Source organism: Gekko japonicus, unplaced genomic scaffold (genome assembly GCF_001447785.1).
Source record: "Gekko japonicus isolate JY-2015 unplaced genomic scaffold, Gekko_japonicus_V1.1 scaffold1134, whole genome shotgun sequence".
NCBI classification, from domain to species: domain Eukaryota; kingdom Metazoa; phylum Chordata; class Lepidosauria; order Squamata; family Gekkonidae; genus Gekko; species Gekko japonicus.
In genome coordinates this window covers 460,987-474,158 of record NW_015176485.1, presented here as the reverse complement: position 1 = coordinate 474,158, position 13,172 = coordinate 460,987, and the positions used below count along the sequence as shown (strand labels likewise).

Genomic DNA, 13,172 nt, shown 5'->3' with positions numbered 1-13,172 from the left:
AAAACAGTCCAGTGGGACCTTAAAGACCAGGTTTTATTCACGTACATGCTCACCCTCTCTGGGGCTACACTTTTTCTTTCCACTCCCCAGAGCCTTCCAGCGATGTGGGAGATATCGGCTCGCACTGCTGCTCCCACTCGCCCCCCTTCCCCCGCCCACGCGGCTAGCTGGATGGACGGGATAAGCTCTCCCAGGCCGCCCCTCGCGTCGCTTCTCCCACCCGCCTGGCTAGCTGGACAGGCCAGAGAGGCTTTTGCCACCCGCCCCCCCACGCCTCCACCTCCCTTCCACTTTCCTTCCTTTCTCTCTCTTTCTCTCTCTCTCTCCCTCCTTCATTTCTTCCTAACTTTATTTCTCTATCTCTTTCTTTCTCTCTCCCCCCTCTTTCTTTCTTTCTTTCTTTCTTTCTTTCTTTCTTTCTTTCTTTCTTTCTTTCTTTCTTTCTTTCTTTCTTTCTTTCCTTCCTTCCTTCCTTCCTTCCTTCCTTCCTTCCTTCCTTCCTTCCTTCCTACCACCCACTCACCTGCCCGCCCACCCTACCTTTCTAGGTTCGTTGTCTTCATCCACAACGGGCTTTGCTCCCTAGTATATATAATAAATACATAAATAGGTGATATGATAACCATCTTCAAGTACTTGAAGGGCTGTCATATAGAGGATGGTGCAGACCTGTTTTCTGTTGCCCCAGAAGGTCAGACCAGAACCAGTGAGTTGAAATTAAATCAAACGGGACATTAGGAAGAACTTTCTGACAGAGCAGTTCCTCTAGATGACTAGATGACCCTGGAGGTCCCTTCCAACTCTGTGATTCTATGATAATCTATGAACAAACAAAAACCTTTCTAACAAAATGTGAAGTGCAATTAATTCCTGGCCACCTGTCTCATACAGATCGTAACCGTAGATAGAGAGAATGATCAGGGAAGAAGGAAATCCTGCGTCTTCAGTGGGGATTTGATTGGCGGGCGTTTGAGCTGTCTGGAAGGTCGCAGTCGGAGGAAGTGAGTGTTCTTCTCCTTGTCAACTGCTACGGGGTGGGCTGCCTCCAGAAGGTGGGGCCTCTTTGTTCCCAAAGGCAGCATGTCAGAAGTCTGGACAAGATTCTGACTGTAGCAGGGAAGTTGAAGAATGTAGCTTGATGGGTTGATTCATGTAGAGGTTTTTTAAAAAGTGGACTTTTAACTCAGAGCTCTCCCCTCCAAAGTGCATATAACATAATGTGATAGCAGGTGCTCCGTGCCGAGGCCCACGTGTACACCTCTTTGATCCATGCGTTCTATCCCCCCCAGTAGAGTGTATCTTGCAAACCAGGCTTTCATGAATACAAACTTTAAAAGAGCCTTCCTGGGTCCCACCAAAAGTCCCTTTAGGCCTGAATCCTGTTCTAACTCTGGTCAGCCAGATCAGGCCCAGGGCCGTAGCCACAGTGGGGGGGGGGGGATCTCGGGGCCTGCCCCCCAACTTACTACCAAGGCCCCCCGATTTCCCATCCAGCCCAGCCCCCCCAACTTCCAATTTTTTATTTTAATTGTGGTATTCCCTTGGGGGGGGTGCGGGGTGCCCCCCGACTCATTTAAAGCCCCCCTCAAATTAAAAGATCCCAGCTACAGGCCTGATCAGGCTTTCACAAAGTCAGGTCTCCATAAAAGGAGCCCATGCAGACATTTCTGGGAAGCACACAAGCAGGGAATGAAGGAAGTAGCTGAATTCTAGAAATTTATTTAGAGGCACAGCGCCTAGCCACTGACATAGCTCCAAGCCCATAGCCAGGATTTTATGCGTTGTGGGGCAATTTCCCCCCCCTGGTGGGGCTGAAGAGCTCAGTGCAGAAAGGAAAGCCAGAATTCTGAGGGTCAGGACTCTGCTACTCTTCTCTCTCTGAGTCTTCTCCAGATGTCTGTTCTGCAGAAGTGTTCTTATGCTAGCCATCACCCTTAGCCTATTAACCACTGAGCCAAAAGAAAGCTGTTACCAGGATAGAGCTCTAAACTGGAAGCTGTCAACCACTGTAGATGACAGTTCTCAGCTGCTGCAAGTTAATCACTTCTGCCAGCCTCAGCAACAGTTCTGATAACAAACCGGCAGGTGAGGGTAATGACTTCTATAGTCAACAAGGCTAACACTTAGGCAGAAAAACTCTCTTAAAGGAGACCAGTTTCTAGATGCAGAGTTAGAAGGGATCCTAGAGGTCACCTACTCCAACCCCCTTGCCCAGTGCAGGAATTAGTCAGCTACAGCACTCCACTCTGCTGAAAGGAGCACACGCCTTTAAAAAAATGATAGAAAAAAGCATTTACAGGAGAAATTCTTGTGGGGCTGTGTCTTTAAGAAAGGGGGAAGAGCCCCCCAAAGCCCCACCGTAGCTACAGACCTGAATAGCTCTCCTCCACAAATGTATCTAATCCTCTAAGCTAATGGCCATCCCCACTAGCTTATCCCAGAGGGGGTATTGCTGCACACACTGTCTTATAGGCATGGAAAGAAAGACACGGGTCAGCTTTACACACCTCTGCCACTGAATTTTTGCACATTGTAAGAGATTCTGGGCAGTGTTCTAGAGCACTGTCTCAGTTCACGTGTGGCTCTCACAATCACACTATGCCTTTTTGTCACTCCTTGTGAAAAGCTGCTGAGTATGCCCTGGAACATACTCATTCCTTTCTCCCTCTGGCTGGATGTGTTGCAGGAGATCAGCTTGGAACTGATCTTCTGGTTGAGGAATCCTTGCCAACTTCTGAGAACAGAGTTTGAAAATCATGGCATTCATGTTTTTTGTAACTTGGGAAGATTCTTTCAGAGGTTCAGAGGTTCTTTGGACGTTCAGAGGTTCTTTGGACAAACGTGCGAATGGCACAGTGCCACAAAATAAACAGTAGGGTTTTACCAGGTGTGAACAAACCCTCCATGATTGGTCAGAAAGTGTATTTGCGATAACCTAATGAAGATTTCCCCCTTTTCCCAAGTCTATTGATATCACTTAATGATCATTGACAGCTGGTGTTTCAATTGCTGTCTAGGCTAGTCAGCTTGTATTGTCTACCTGGGAGCTATACCATCGTTTCATTCTACAACCTGACATCTGTCCTGGCTTGATCACAAATACACATATTCTCTGTATCTATTTCCATATCCCAAACAATTCATCAACCCTCAAGGGAGAAGAAGACATTTCAGAGAAATCGATCCCACTGAAATCAATGCGATGAACATTCGTGATCTAAAGTTATCTAACTTTCTTCGGATTGGGCCTGCCGTCTCTGCCCCGCAGCAAGGACCCCCTGCTCCTGGGAAAGGACCGCTAGAGACACCCGCCACTTAAACGCTAGCTAGTCTCTTCTCACTAGTTCCCGTGCAATAGCCACCAACCTCTGAGGAGGACTGGAAGTGACTCCTTTTAGAGCCCCTCAATGCTTCTCCTTAAATTGGCCAGTAGGGGTCACTGTTGTCGAATGACACAAGGCTCCATCCCTCCCAGGGTTGAGGCTGCAGCTCTGGAGTGCTCCTAGCTCCTGCTCATGGAGTGAGAAGCAGAATCCAAGAATTAAACCCTCATCTTCTTTCACATGGGGACACAACACAGCTACGGGCTTAGGCAAAGCAGCTTGATCCACTTAGTTCAGGGTCAGAAAGGACAATATTCAGGGAACGAACAGATGAGGCCTGCACGGGGTGGGGGGGGTGGGGGGGCGGTGATCCACCAAGCCAAATGAAGCCCACCAGCCAGGGACAGTATCCTCCCGATGGGTTTCCTACTCAGGACTGTAAAAACGGGGCACAGGAGGAGGATTGCTAAGGTTGGGCACCCGGGAGGTCAAGATCCCTGTTTCCGTGGATTGCGGTATGGCTTGGCAGCTCAGGTTAGAGAGGCCTGGCTAGGGAATTCTCTCTCCCAGACCAATGGGCAATATTTCTTTTCTTTTTACCTTTGAAAACAACCTCATCATCATCATCATCATTATTTTACATTATAACAAACAGAAAATACTGATCTGGCCTAAATGTAAGGTTTTATGTGAGCACAGAGCGCGGAAAATATCAGAAGGTTAATCCATACAATGTCTGTGTGAGGGGGCCGAACTCTTTATTTTTATCATTACTCTTTCTGTGGAGATGAAGAACTAAGGCCCAGAAATAGTGACTAAATCCAAGCAGCCCTCAGTGCTGTGGAGGGCCCCCCCCCGAGATTAAATTGATCCCAAGAGCGCCATAATCCCCAGAACAGGAAGATCAATACTGATGTCAATTTTTCATTTCAAATCTATGGGCTGGGGCTATGGGGAAGTGGACCTGACCAATGTTCCCTCTGAGCTGAGTTAGTGTGAGCTAGCTCGCAGTTTTTCAGCCTCCAGCTCACACATTTTTCTCTTAGCTCCGGAAGGAGGGCCCCAGAGCAAACTAATTTGTGCAGTAGCCGAATTGCTCGCTCAAAACTTTAATGCCAGTGGCTCACAAAGTCGATTTTTTGCTCTCAGGACTCCACAGCTTAGAGGGGGCACCGGACCTGACCCTAGTGAATTTGGGGCACGGCCTGGCAGGTTCAGGTCAGGTTGGTTCTGAATTTTACTAGTTTTTCAGCCCCCTGATATGAGTTACCCACACAGTTTTACAGGTCAGGCTAGTAAAATGATGGCTGGCTGGCAACTAATGGCAAACACACAGAGACCGATTTCACACAAGAGCTGTGCCGCGGTTGCGCCTCCCTTTGCCCCGCTTCTATTAGTCAATTTCCCACTTGAAGCTGCGTGGCCGTGTTTTGACTCGCGGCTTCGCCCGATTTCCCCCACGGTTTCGTGATCCTGTTTTTTGAGGCGCGACCGTGGCGCAGCTCTTGTGTGAAATCGGTCAGAGACTAGCAGAGGGACCGTGAGGAGCAAACGAAGGACAAAACAAAAACATTACGAATGGGAGACAGGGTGATGATTCGGAGAACCAGAGGTTCGTATCCCAGTATAATCTAAAGGGGGAGGTAAGGCAGCACGGTACAGCCTGATCTTGCCAAATCTTGCCAGTTAAGCAGGGTTTGGTACTTGGAAGGGAGACCACCAAAGAAGACTGCAGAGGAAGGCAACGGCCAATGACCTCTGCTTCTTGCGGGCCTTGAAAGCCCCTTGTTGGGGTCACTGTAAGTCTGCCGCAACTTGACGGAGTCCTAAAGGGATCACTTCGAGCCTCTTGGTAAGTGATAATTATCCCTCAGGGGGTGGATCAAAATGATAGAAATCATCATTGATCCTTTATGGATCAAGTAACCCTACACGTAAACATTCTTGTAGCATAATGGTATCATATCAGAACACTGAAGGGGGATTTCCATACTTGTCAGGGAAGTTAATTGACAGACATATTTTTAATCATATTTTTTTTTAGAAAAAAAGCATGTGTCAGGTCCTCATTATTTTGAGAAGATTATTTTGCTTTATTGCTGCCAAGCCTTTTGGCAGTATCGGTTATTCAACAGACTCCTCTTGGGGGCACTCTGTCATCGGCTGCCCTGAGGCCTCTTAGAGGCTCTTTGATTTAATGAAAGGAGTAGAAGCACTCATCGATATTGCCAGGGCTGTGAGGGGCCCCCAATTGCACACAGGGCATGAATTCAGCATCCCAACAGTGGCATCCTAACTAAGCAGGGCTCCAGCCTTCTACGTTCACTGGCATCAGTGGTCTTAGAAGTCTGAAACTCTGCTTAACACTGTGTTGTAAGGATCTCAGCTTTCTTTCTTTTCTTTCTTTTAAACAAGCATCTAACTGTGATGATTACAGAGTAATGCTTGCCAGTGTAGAGGTGATACCTGGACCAATTTCACACAAGAGCTGCACCGCGGTCGCGCCTCCCTTTGCCCCGCTTCTATTGGTCAATTTCCCACTTGAAGCCATGCGGCCGTGTTTTGACCCATGGCTTTGCCCGATTTTCCCCACAGTTTCGTGATCCTGTTTTTTGAGGATCATGAAAATGAGGGGGAAATCAGGCAAAGTCGCAGGTCAAAATGCGAATGGGAAATTGACCTATAGAAGCGGGACAAAGGGAGGCGCGACCACAGTGCAGCTCTTGTGTAAAATCGGTCCTGGTGAAATCTCTCACACACAAAAATTAGTGAAAATGCAAGAGGGAGGGGGAGGGGCTGAATGCCCCGCATAACTCCTTGCCTCCCTCCCCATGATAGCAAAACCAGAATGAAGTCTGGTAAAACAAGAAAAAAAATTGCAAATTAAACAAATTAAGCAAAACAAATTTTGACTCCAGTGCCACCTTTAAGACCAACAGAGCCGCCCTGAGCCTTCGGGGTAGGGCGGGATATAAATTTAAAGATAAATAAATAAATAAAACAAAAGCTCTTGTGTGCACGCACGCTTCCTCAGATATATTGAAATGTAAGTTAACCGTTCATATCTTATAGGCAGATGCCTCTACATAGGTAAACAGCAAATTAGCATACAACTTAATGAAGATGTTTTTGACATGTGCAAATACTAAACAGCAATAACAAACTAAGTTCATATGGTCACCATTTGTTTGTATTTAATTGGGGGAAGGGGAACAGTGAAGTAATAAATATGTCAAAACAGGAGACAGATGTGTAAAAGTATCCTACACGTCTATCTCCTATGAACTTAGCTTGTTATTGTTGTTTAGTCTTTGCATATGTCAAAACATCTTCATTAAGTTATGTAGAGGCATACACCTATATATATGAACTGTTACCTACCATTTCGCTGTATCTGAGGAAGTGTGTGTGCACATGAAAACTTATACCTTGAATAAACTGCTGTTGGTCTTAAAGGTGCCCCACTGGATTCAAAATTTGGTCTACTGCTTCAGACCAACACGGCTCCCCACCTGGATCTAAATGAATCAAGATTAGTGAAAAGGTGCAATTTTGCCTTTGTTCTGTGTAATTTTATGATGGTTACAGAATTTGGTTTTTCCTTGGCATAGAATTTGGGTTATTTTGGCAAAAACATTTTAGTGTGTGTGTTCTTTTTTTTTAAAGCCCAGGTCACACAAAGACTGCATATGACGCATGCGTGTGACTGACTGCCAGATGGACCTCAACCACTTAAGCAGTTTGCCTTGGTAATGCGGCTGACTGACCGGCACCACTAACGTAACACCATGTGGATTTTCACGAATCATGTGCCATTCGGCACAGCAGCGGACATTTCTGTGTTCTGCTTAGGGTCAGGTTTCAGACTGGTCCAGAGAGCTCCTTGCTACCCAGGCGCGTGTGCAGGGCCCTGCAGACCTCTCTTTCCGGAACCACAGCCCCCCCCCCCCGCAGCTTGTGTTGGGAGAGTTTCTCTGACCTTCACGAATGAGGTTTCAAGGGAGCCCCACGGGCCCAGTTCGTGGGTCTTTCAAAATGGGCCTTTGTGAACAGTCGTTTGACAGTCTTACGGGGAGGCCTAAAAGGAAAGCCGGACTTACAGGTACCTGACTTGAAAGACTCAGGTTTGCGGCAGCTGCTTTTTTCTTGCTAGCGGTGCTGTTTGCGTTGTTCCCGGCACTGCTGTTGGAAGTGCTGCTGGTTGAATTTTTCCTTTTCCTCCTTTTGGTTGTCGGCTGTCTTGTAGGCTCTGCTATAGTAGACGTGCAAGAAGCAAAACAAAGTGACAGATAATGTATGCAAAGGAGCGTGGCAGGGGCAATCGTTGTCTCCTCCCTCCCCTCTCCCCTTCAAAGTTCCTGGTGCACCCACCGTGCCGAACCCAATCATTAAACGTTTGGAACGCTAATCTGGAGACGAAAGTCAACAATCATGCACACAAGACACTGACCCTTTGAAGACTTCGAAATCAAATAATATTCTGGTAGCCACTATTATCTCATTAAAAGATCTCCAGTAGTGCAGCTTGCAGGCATCAGGGCAGAGGTGAAGCCTGGCTGACGTCTTTTATCCTTTGCAGCTGCCAATATCCACCAAGACAGTCTGCATCTGCAACTGTGGGCTTTCCCACATTCTCATTTTCCTCGCTCGTGTGTTCCTGTCGCTTTGGGCTTTTCCCTGCTCTTCCACATTAGTTTTACTCTCTCTAGTGGCCAATTCGATACTACATCGCTTTATGTCCAGCATAAAAATCTGCAGTTTAAATCTGCAAGGAGATAAACTGGACATTACGCGATGTAATATCAAATCGACCACTAGAGGGAGCAAAACCTGTGCAGGAAGCCCCCCCCCCAAAGCAATAGGGATACACAAGCAAGGGAAATGAGAATGCAGAAAAGGCTCGACCCCTTGTGAAATGCAAGAAGGACTTTGGGAGGAGGGCATGAATCACTAGACTTCTGCTGGGGAGGGGCTGCAGTTTGGAAGGTCACCAGCCAAAGTTAGCTTTTGTCCCTTGGGATGCTGCTTCTGGGAGCTAGAAGAGCAAGTGCACTTCTCCTTTTATTTTATTTTTTAAATTATCAATTAATTTGTAAACCATATTGGAGACATCACGGCCTAAAGTTGGGCTAAAATATTTTACATAAACAATTTTGGTGATGTGCTCATCAATATAGCGGGGATCAATGCCCCCTCTAAGCTGTGGAGTCTTGTGAGCAAAAATTCTACTTTGTGAGCTACCGGCATTAAAATTGTGAGCAAGTGATTTGGCTCCTGCGTAAATTAATTTCCTCTGGAGCCATTCTTCCTGAGCTAACACAAAAATGTGTGAGCCGGAGGCTAAAAAACTGTGAGCTAGCTCATGCTAACTCAGCTTAGAGGGAACACTGGTGGGGACAAAGCGCGGTGACATATTGTACCCAACCCCCAAGCCGTGCAGTTCTCGCCTCTGAAAATAGTACTCGCTGGGGTTAGAGCCAGGGAGGTGGAGACCTTGCCAACTGGAACAGAAGCCTATACTAACTACAGAAGGATTGTATTGACTTATTCTGTGTAATCCGTCTCGAGTTCCAGTGAGGAAGGGTGGACTATAAACAGGGCAAATAAATAAATGTAAACAGGGAGGCAGTGGCAAGGCTAACCTAACATGGGAGAAAATAGGCTATAAATCTGTGACAAACGTGAAGGCCTGGCAAAACCTAACAGAAGCCGAGTTCAGACTGGCAGTTTGCCCTGATATAGGCATGTTTCAGAAACGTTCCACAACTGGATTAAAGGGGCCGTTCACACACCTGTCCGGCGTTTCCCACCTGTACTCAACCCGTCTTGTAACGCTTCACTCCCGAATTTAAAAGATACCTGGTGAAAGTGGTAACAAACCCTGGAAAGCGCAATTATCCCGTGTCCATTCCGCACCAACAAAGTGTGAATGCCAAAAGCCGCGGTATTCTTATACGCTTATGTGCACATGCACATATGTGAATAAGTGCTTATGCGCATAAGTGCATATCTCCAGATTACCAAAAAGAAAGCCGTGCCTTACAGCCATGCCTCTGGGCCAACAGTGTGAACGCTCCCTTGCGCCTCCTCCCGGTATGCTCCCACATCAGTCGCTGCAGTGTGAACGGGAAACCCCGGAACAGTTTGTTCCGGCTCTTTTTTGCCACGACTCCCTCCCGCTTCAAACAGCCAGTCTGAACTTGGCCAGAGTCTGAGAGAGAACGTGAACCCAAACCAGTTCCTCTCCCTTGGCTTAAGACCCAGTGTGGCTCTGTGAACAGGAGGGTGGGCTGCAGCCAGGGACAACTCGGTCCAGATCCTGGCTGGGCTCCCTGGGTGCTCTCGAGCTTGTCCTGACCTTGCAACAAATCCAGAGTCCCGTGGGGGCACCTTTGAGACCATCAAAGGTTTATTCAAGAGATGAGCTTTCTTGTGCCAGGCACACTTTTTCAAATGCATTAGAATGGAAGGCAGAGTTCAGACTTTTAGACAAGAGGCTGAACAGCAAACTAACGTGTAACATGATGAAGATGTCTTAAGACACCGTTATGTTACATGTTAGTAGGGTTCCCAGGTCCGGGAGAGGGCGGGGTTTGGGGAGGGGAGGGGCCTCAGCAGGGTCCAGGGCCACAGAGTCCACCCTCCAAAGCAGCCGTTTCCTCCAGGGGAGCTGATCTCTGTCAGCTGGAGATCAGCTGTAAAAGCGGGAGATCTCCGGGTCCCACCTGGAGGCTGGCAACCCTACATGTTAGCTTGCTGTCCGGCCTCTGTCTAGAAGTTTGAAACTTACCTGCCATTCCAATGTATTTGAAAAAGTGTGCCTTGCACGTGAAAGCTCACCCCTTGAATCAACCTTCCTTGGTCTTAAAGGTGGCAGGGTATGAAACTCTGGACTCCAAACTTTGTTCGCCTGCTTCAGGCCAGCACGGCTGACCACCGGGGACTTACCTGACAATGTCACTCTTTATCTTTCAAAGACGTTCGTCTGCCACTATGGACCATGGATATGCTTGCAAGGAATGCCTGCTTTCCAGGGGACCCAGTTTGAAAATGGTCAGTGCATTAGAAAGCAGCATGTGTGCTCTTTTGGCTGCGTAATATTAAGCAGGCCTTGAGTCATTTCTCCACAGGCCTCCACCCTCCGTCTTTTTAAGTCACCTGAACACGGGAAGGGCCAGTCATACCTGGAGGCGCCACCATGCGCTGCCATTTTTGAAACAAGCAAGTTTTCAGACAATCCCGAGGACTGAGATTGTAAGTTTTATGTCTTGACATCAGCTCTTGCATTGGCTCCAATATTACACACAACTGCAAAAGAAAGAACACAGGGAATTATATTTATGCTGAATGGTGCGTCTTCAAAGCATCCCTTGGATTGAAACGTGGCGTTTCGTTTCCCGGGCTTCTCTTCACTCTGCTAAGCAAAAGGAGAACAATCTGATGTGCCCTTCAATGCAGCGCGGTGTCATCTGTACTGACCCGGTAGGTCCCAGTGCTGTGAGGAACTTTATTTCATATTATTTTAAAATTACGCTGTAATCAATAGAGATTTGCTATATGGGTGGAAAAATAAAAGGAAAGAAATCATGTAGAATGAAAGGTTTTAGTAACCCAAGGCTGATATCATTTTGATTATTATTTTTTAATTTTCTTTCATAGTACACAGACTTGTACACTGTGCAATTTTTTCCCAACCCATGCTTTTGGAAAGGAGATGACCTCTTCAATTTGCTCTCCTCACCCAGTCCGCCTTTTCCTTCATATCTCTTGTGTTACAGATTTATAGATACAGGCATGTTATAGATCTATAGCCTATTCCCTGCTGAGCATTTTTCCCCTTAGGGCTTTTCCGCAGTCTCATTTTACTTGCTTGTATGTTCCAATTACTTTGGGGGTATTTTTCTGTTCCACATGCATTTTGCTCCCTCTAGTGGTCTATTTGATTTTATATCATTTTATGTCCAGCATAAAAATCTGCAGAGAGACATGCAGGAAGTAAAGTGATGTAATATTAAATTGACCACTAGAGGGAGCAAAACATGTGCAAAAGAAAAAAACACAAAAACAAACCAAGTCTGAAATAACAGGAACGCACAAGTGAGGAAAATGAGAATTTGGAAAAGCTGTTTGTCTAGGAACAGCACTCCTTTCCCCCATCTTCCTCTCAACAATTAGCTCTCTTCCTTACTCCTTAAGCCAGATCCTGTGGATCTGCAAGTTGTGGCATTTTCCATGAGCCTTCCCCAATGCAAGATGCTTTCCCAAAGTTCTCATGTCACGAGAAGGCTCTTTCTGCTCCTTCCGCCCAATGAAAGCAGCTCTAGGAGCAGAATGGATCCAGCCCCTTGTCACCATTTTCCCATTTCTGCTACTGCAAGTCTCTACCTTTTCTCTCCTTCTCTTTCTCTCAGTATTAAGAGGTGCTTTTCCAGTGTGTATAGTGTACAATTATGTTATGTGTGTATAATTCTGTTAGTTACATTAGTCCACCCTCTACATTGGACAAACAGGCCATTGTCTACGACAACAAATAAAAGGACATAAGTATGATATTAGAAACACAACATTCAAAAACCAATGCGGAAACATTTTAACTTTCCAGGACATTCAGTTGCTGACCTTAGCAGTTTTCTTATGAAGGAATTTTAAAGAGCGATTAGAGAGACTGCTGAATTGCAACTGATAATGAAGTTCAAGAGAATGCATCCTCCTGGAATGAATCAAGACCTAGGCTTCCTGTCTGATTACCAATGCTGATTTCTCCAGGCCTACTACCCCTCTGTATATCACACCTAATCCAATCACGCCTGCTATTGTCATTCACCTCCTATTGTTGTTCAGCACTGAAAATCACTCCACACTCCAAGATATAAGGACAGATGGGCTCCCATTCAGGCTGTATCTGAAGACGTGAGCAGTGACTCACAAAAGCTCATACCCTGCCACAATTCTTTTTAGTCTTTAAGGTGCTACTAGACTCTCGCTCTTTTCTACTGCTACAGAGAGACTAACATGTTGACCCATCTTGATCTTTCACCAAGTTTTAACAAAAAATCCAGACATCATCTTTGTCAACCCACTGCACTCAACCCCACCCCCACCCCACATAACCTCCTTTCTTATTTTAGACATGACTGTGGGAATTTTTAAAACATAAAATGTAATTCTACTTCCAGCTTGTTGAGGGGTCAGCCAATGCACAATGGAGGTTCTGGCCAGGACTATGAGGGCAGGAAAAATCAGTCATTAATTTCATGGTTTGTTTTTGTTTTTTAGCACTCATGGGGTGTGGTCACGCTGGCGGTTTGGCGTGGTACAGCACTGCCTCTAATTGTACTGGTTTAAAATGTTGCAGGGCAGGGGTCATTTCCTGCAGGAGCGCACAGAAGTGGAGCTCTGGCAGTAAAGAGCCCAGGGGGCGGGCACATGCAACAAGCCCCACCCCCTGCTCCCAGCAGCCCCGGGCCATGGGGAGAAAGAAGCAGCCAGGTAAGTTGCAGTGGGTGTTACCTTCTGACACACTTCTGGTGATGTCAGGGGGTGTGACATATGCAAATAAGTTGTCCTAATGAGTTATGCTAATGAGCTCCTGCACCTCTTTTTCTACGAAATGACCCCTGTTGCAGGGCGTAACATCCACACAGCACACCCTGCTGTGGGTTACCCACACGACCGTCCCCTGGTCAAGCATCCACATTACTGCAGTGCCTCAGCCACAGAGTGTGCTGCTGGGTCATTTTTTTAACATGCAGGTGGGTGCGTGCATATATGCGCATAGAGGCAAAACCTCAAAAAAACCCACAACCCCAGTGGCAGAAACGGATCTGCAGGTTTAGACTACACGTGCTC

The 13,172-nt window shown here is 46.7% G+C and overlaps 1 protein-coding gene across 1 annotated transcript in view; it reads right to left on the bottom strand.

Moving 5' to 3' along the window:
- The window catches only part of LOC107123882 (LIM domain-binding protein 2), a 258,177-nt gene that overhangs the window by 5,359 nt on the left and 239,646 nt on the right, over nucleotides 1–13,172 (bottom strand). The window contains exons 6-7 of the mRNA XM_015427225.1: nucleotides 10,508–10,631; nucleotides 7,430–7,575 (exon numbers count right to left, since the gene is read on the bottom strand). Coding sequence (XP_015282711.1) covers nucleotides 7,430–7,575; nucleotides 10,508–10,631 — 270 coding nt within the window. The remainder of the gene's footprint in view (nucleotides 1–7,429; nucleotides 7,576–10,507; nucleotides 10,632–13,172) is intronic.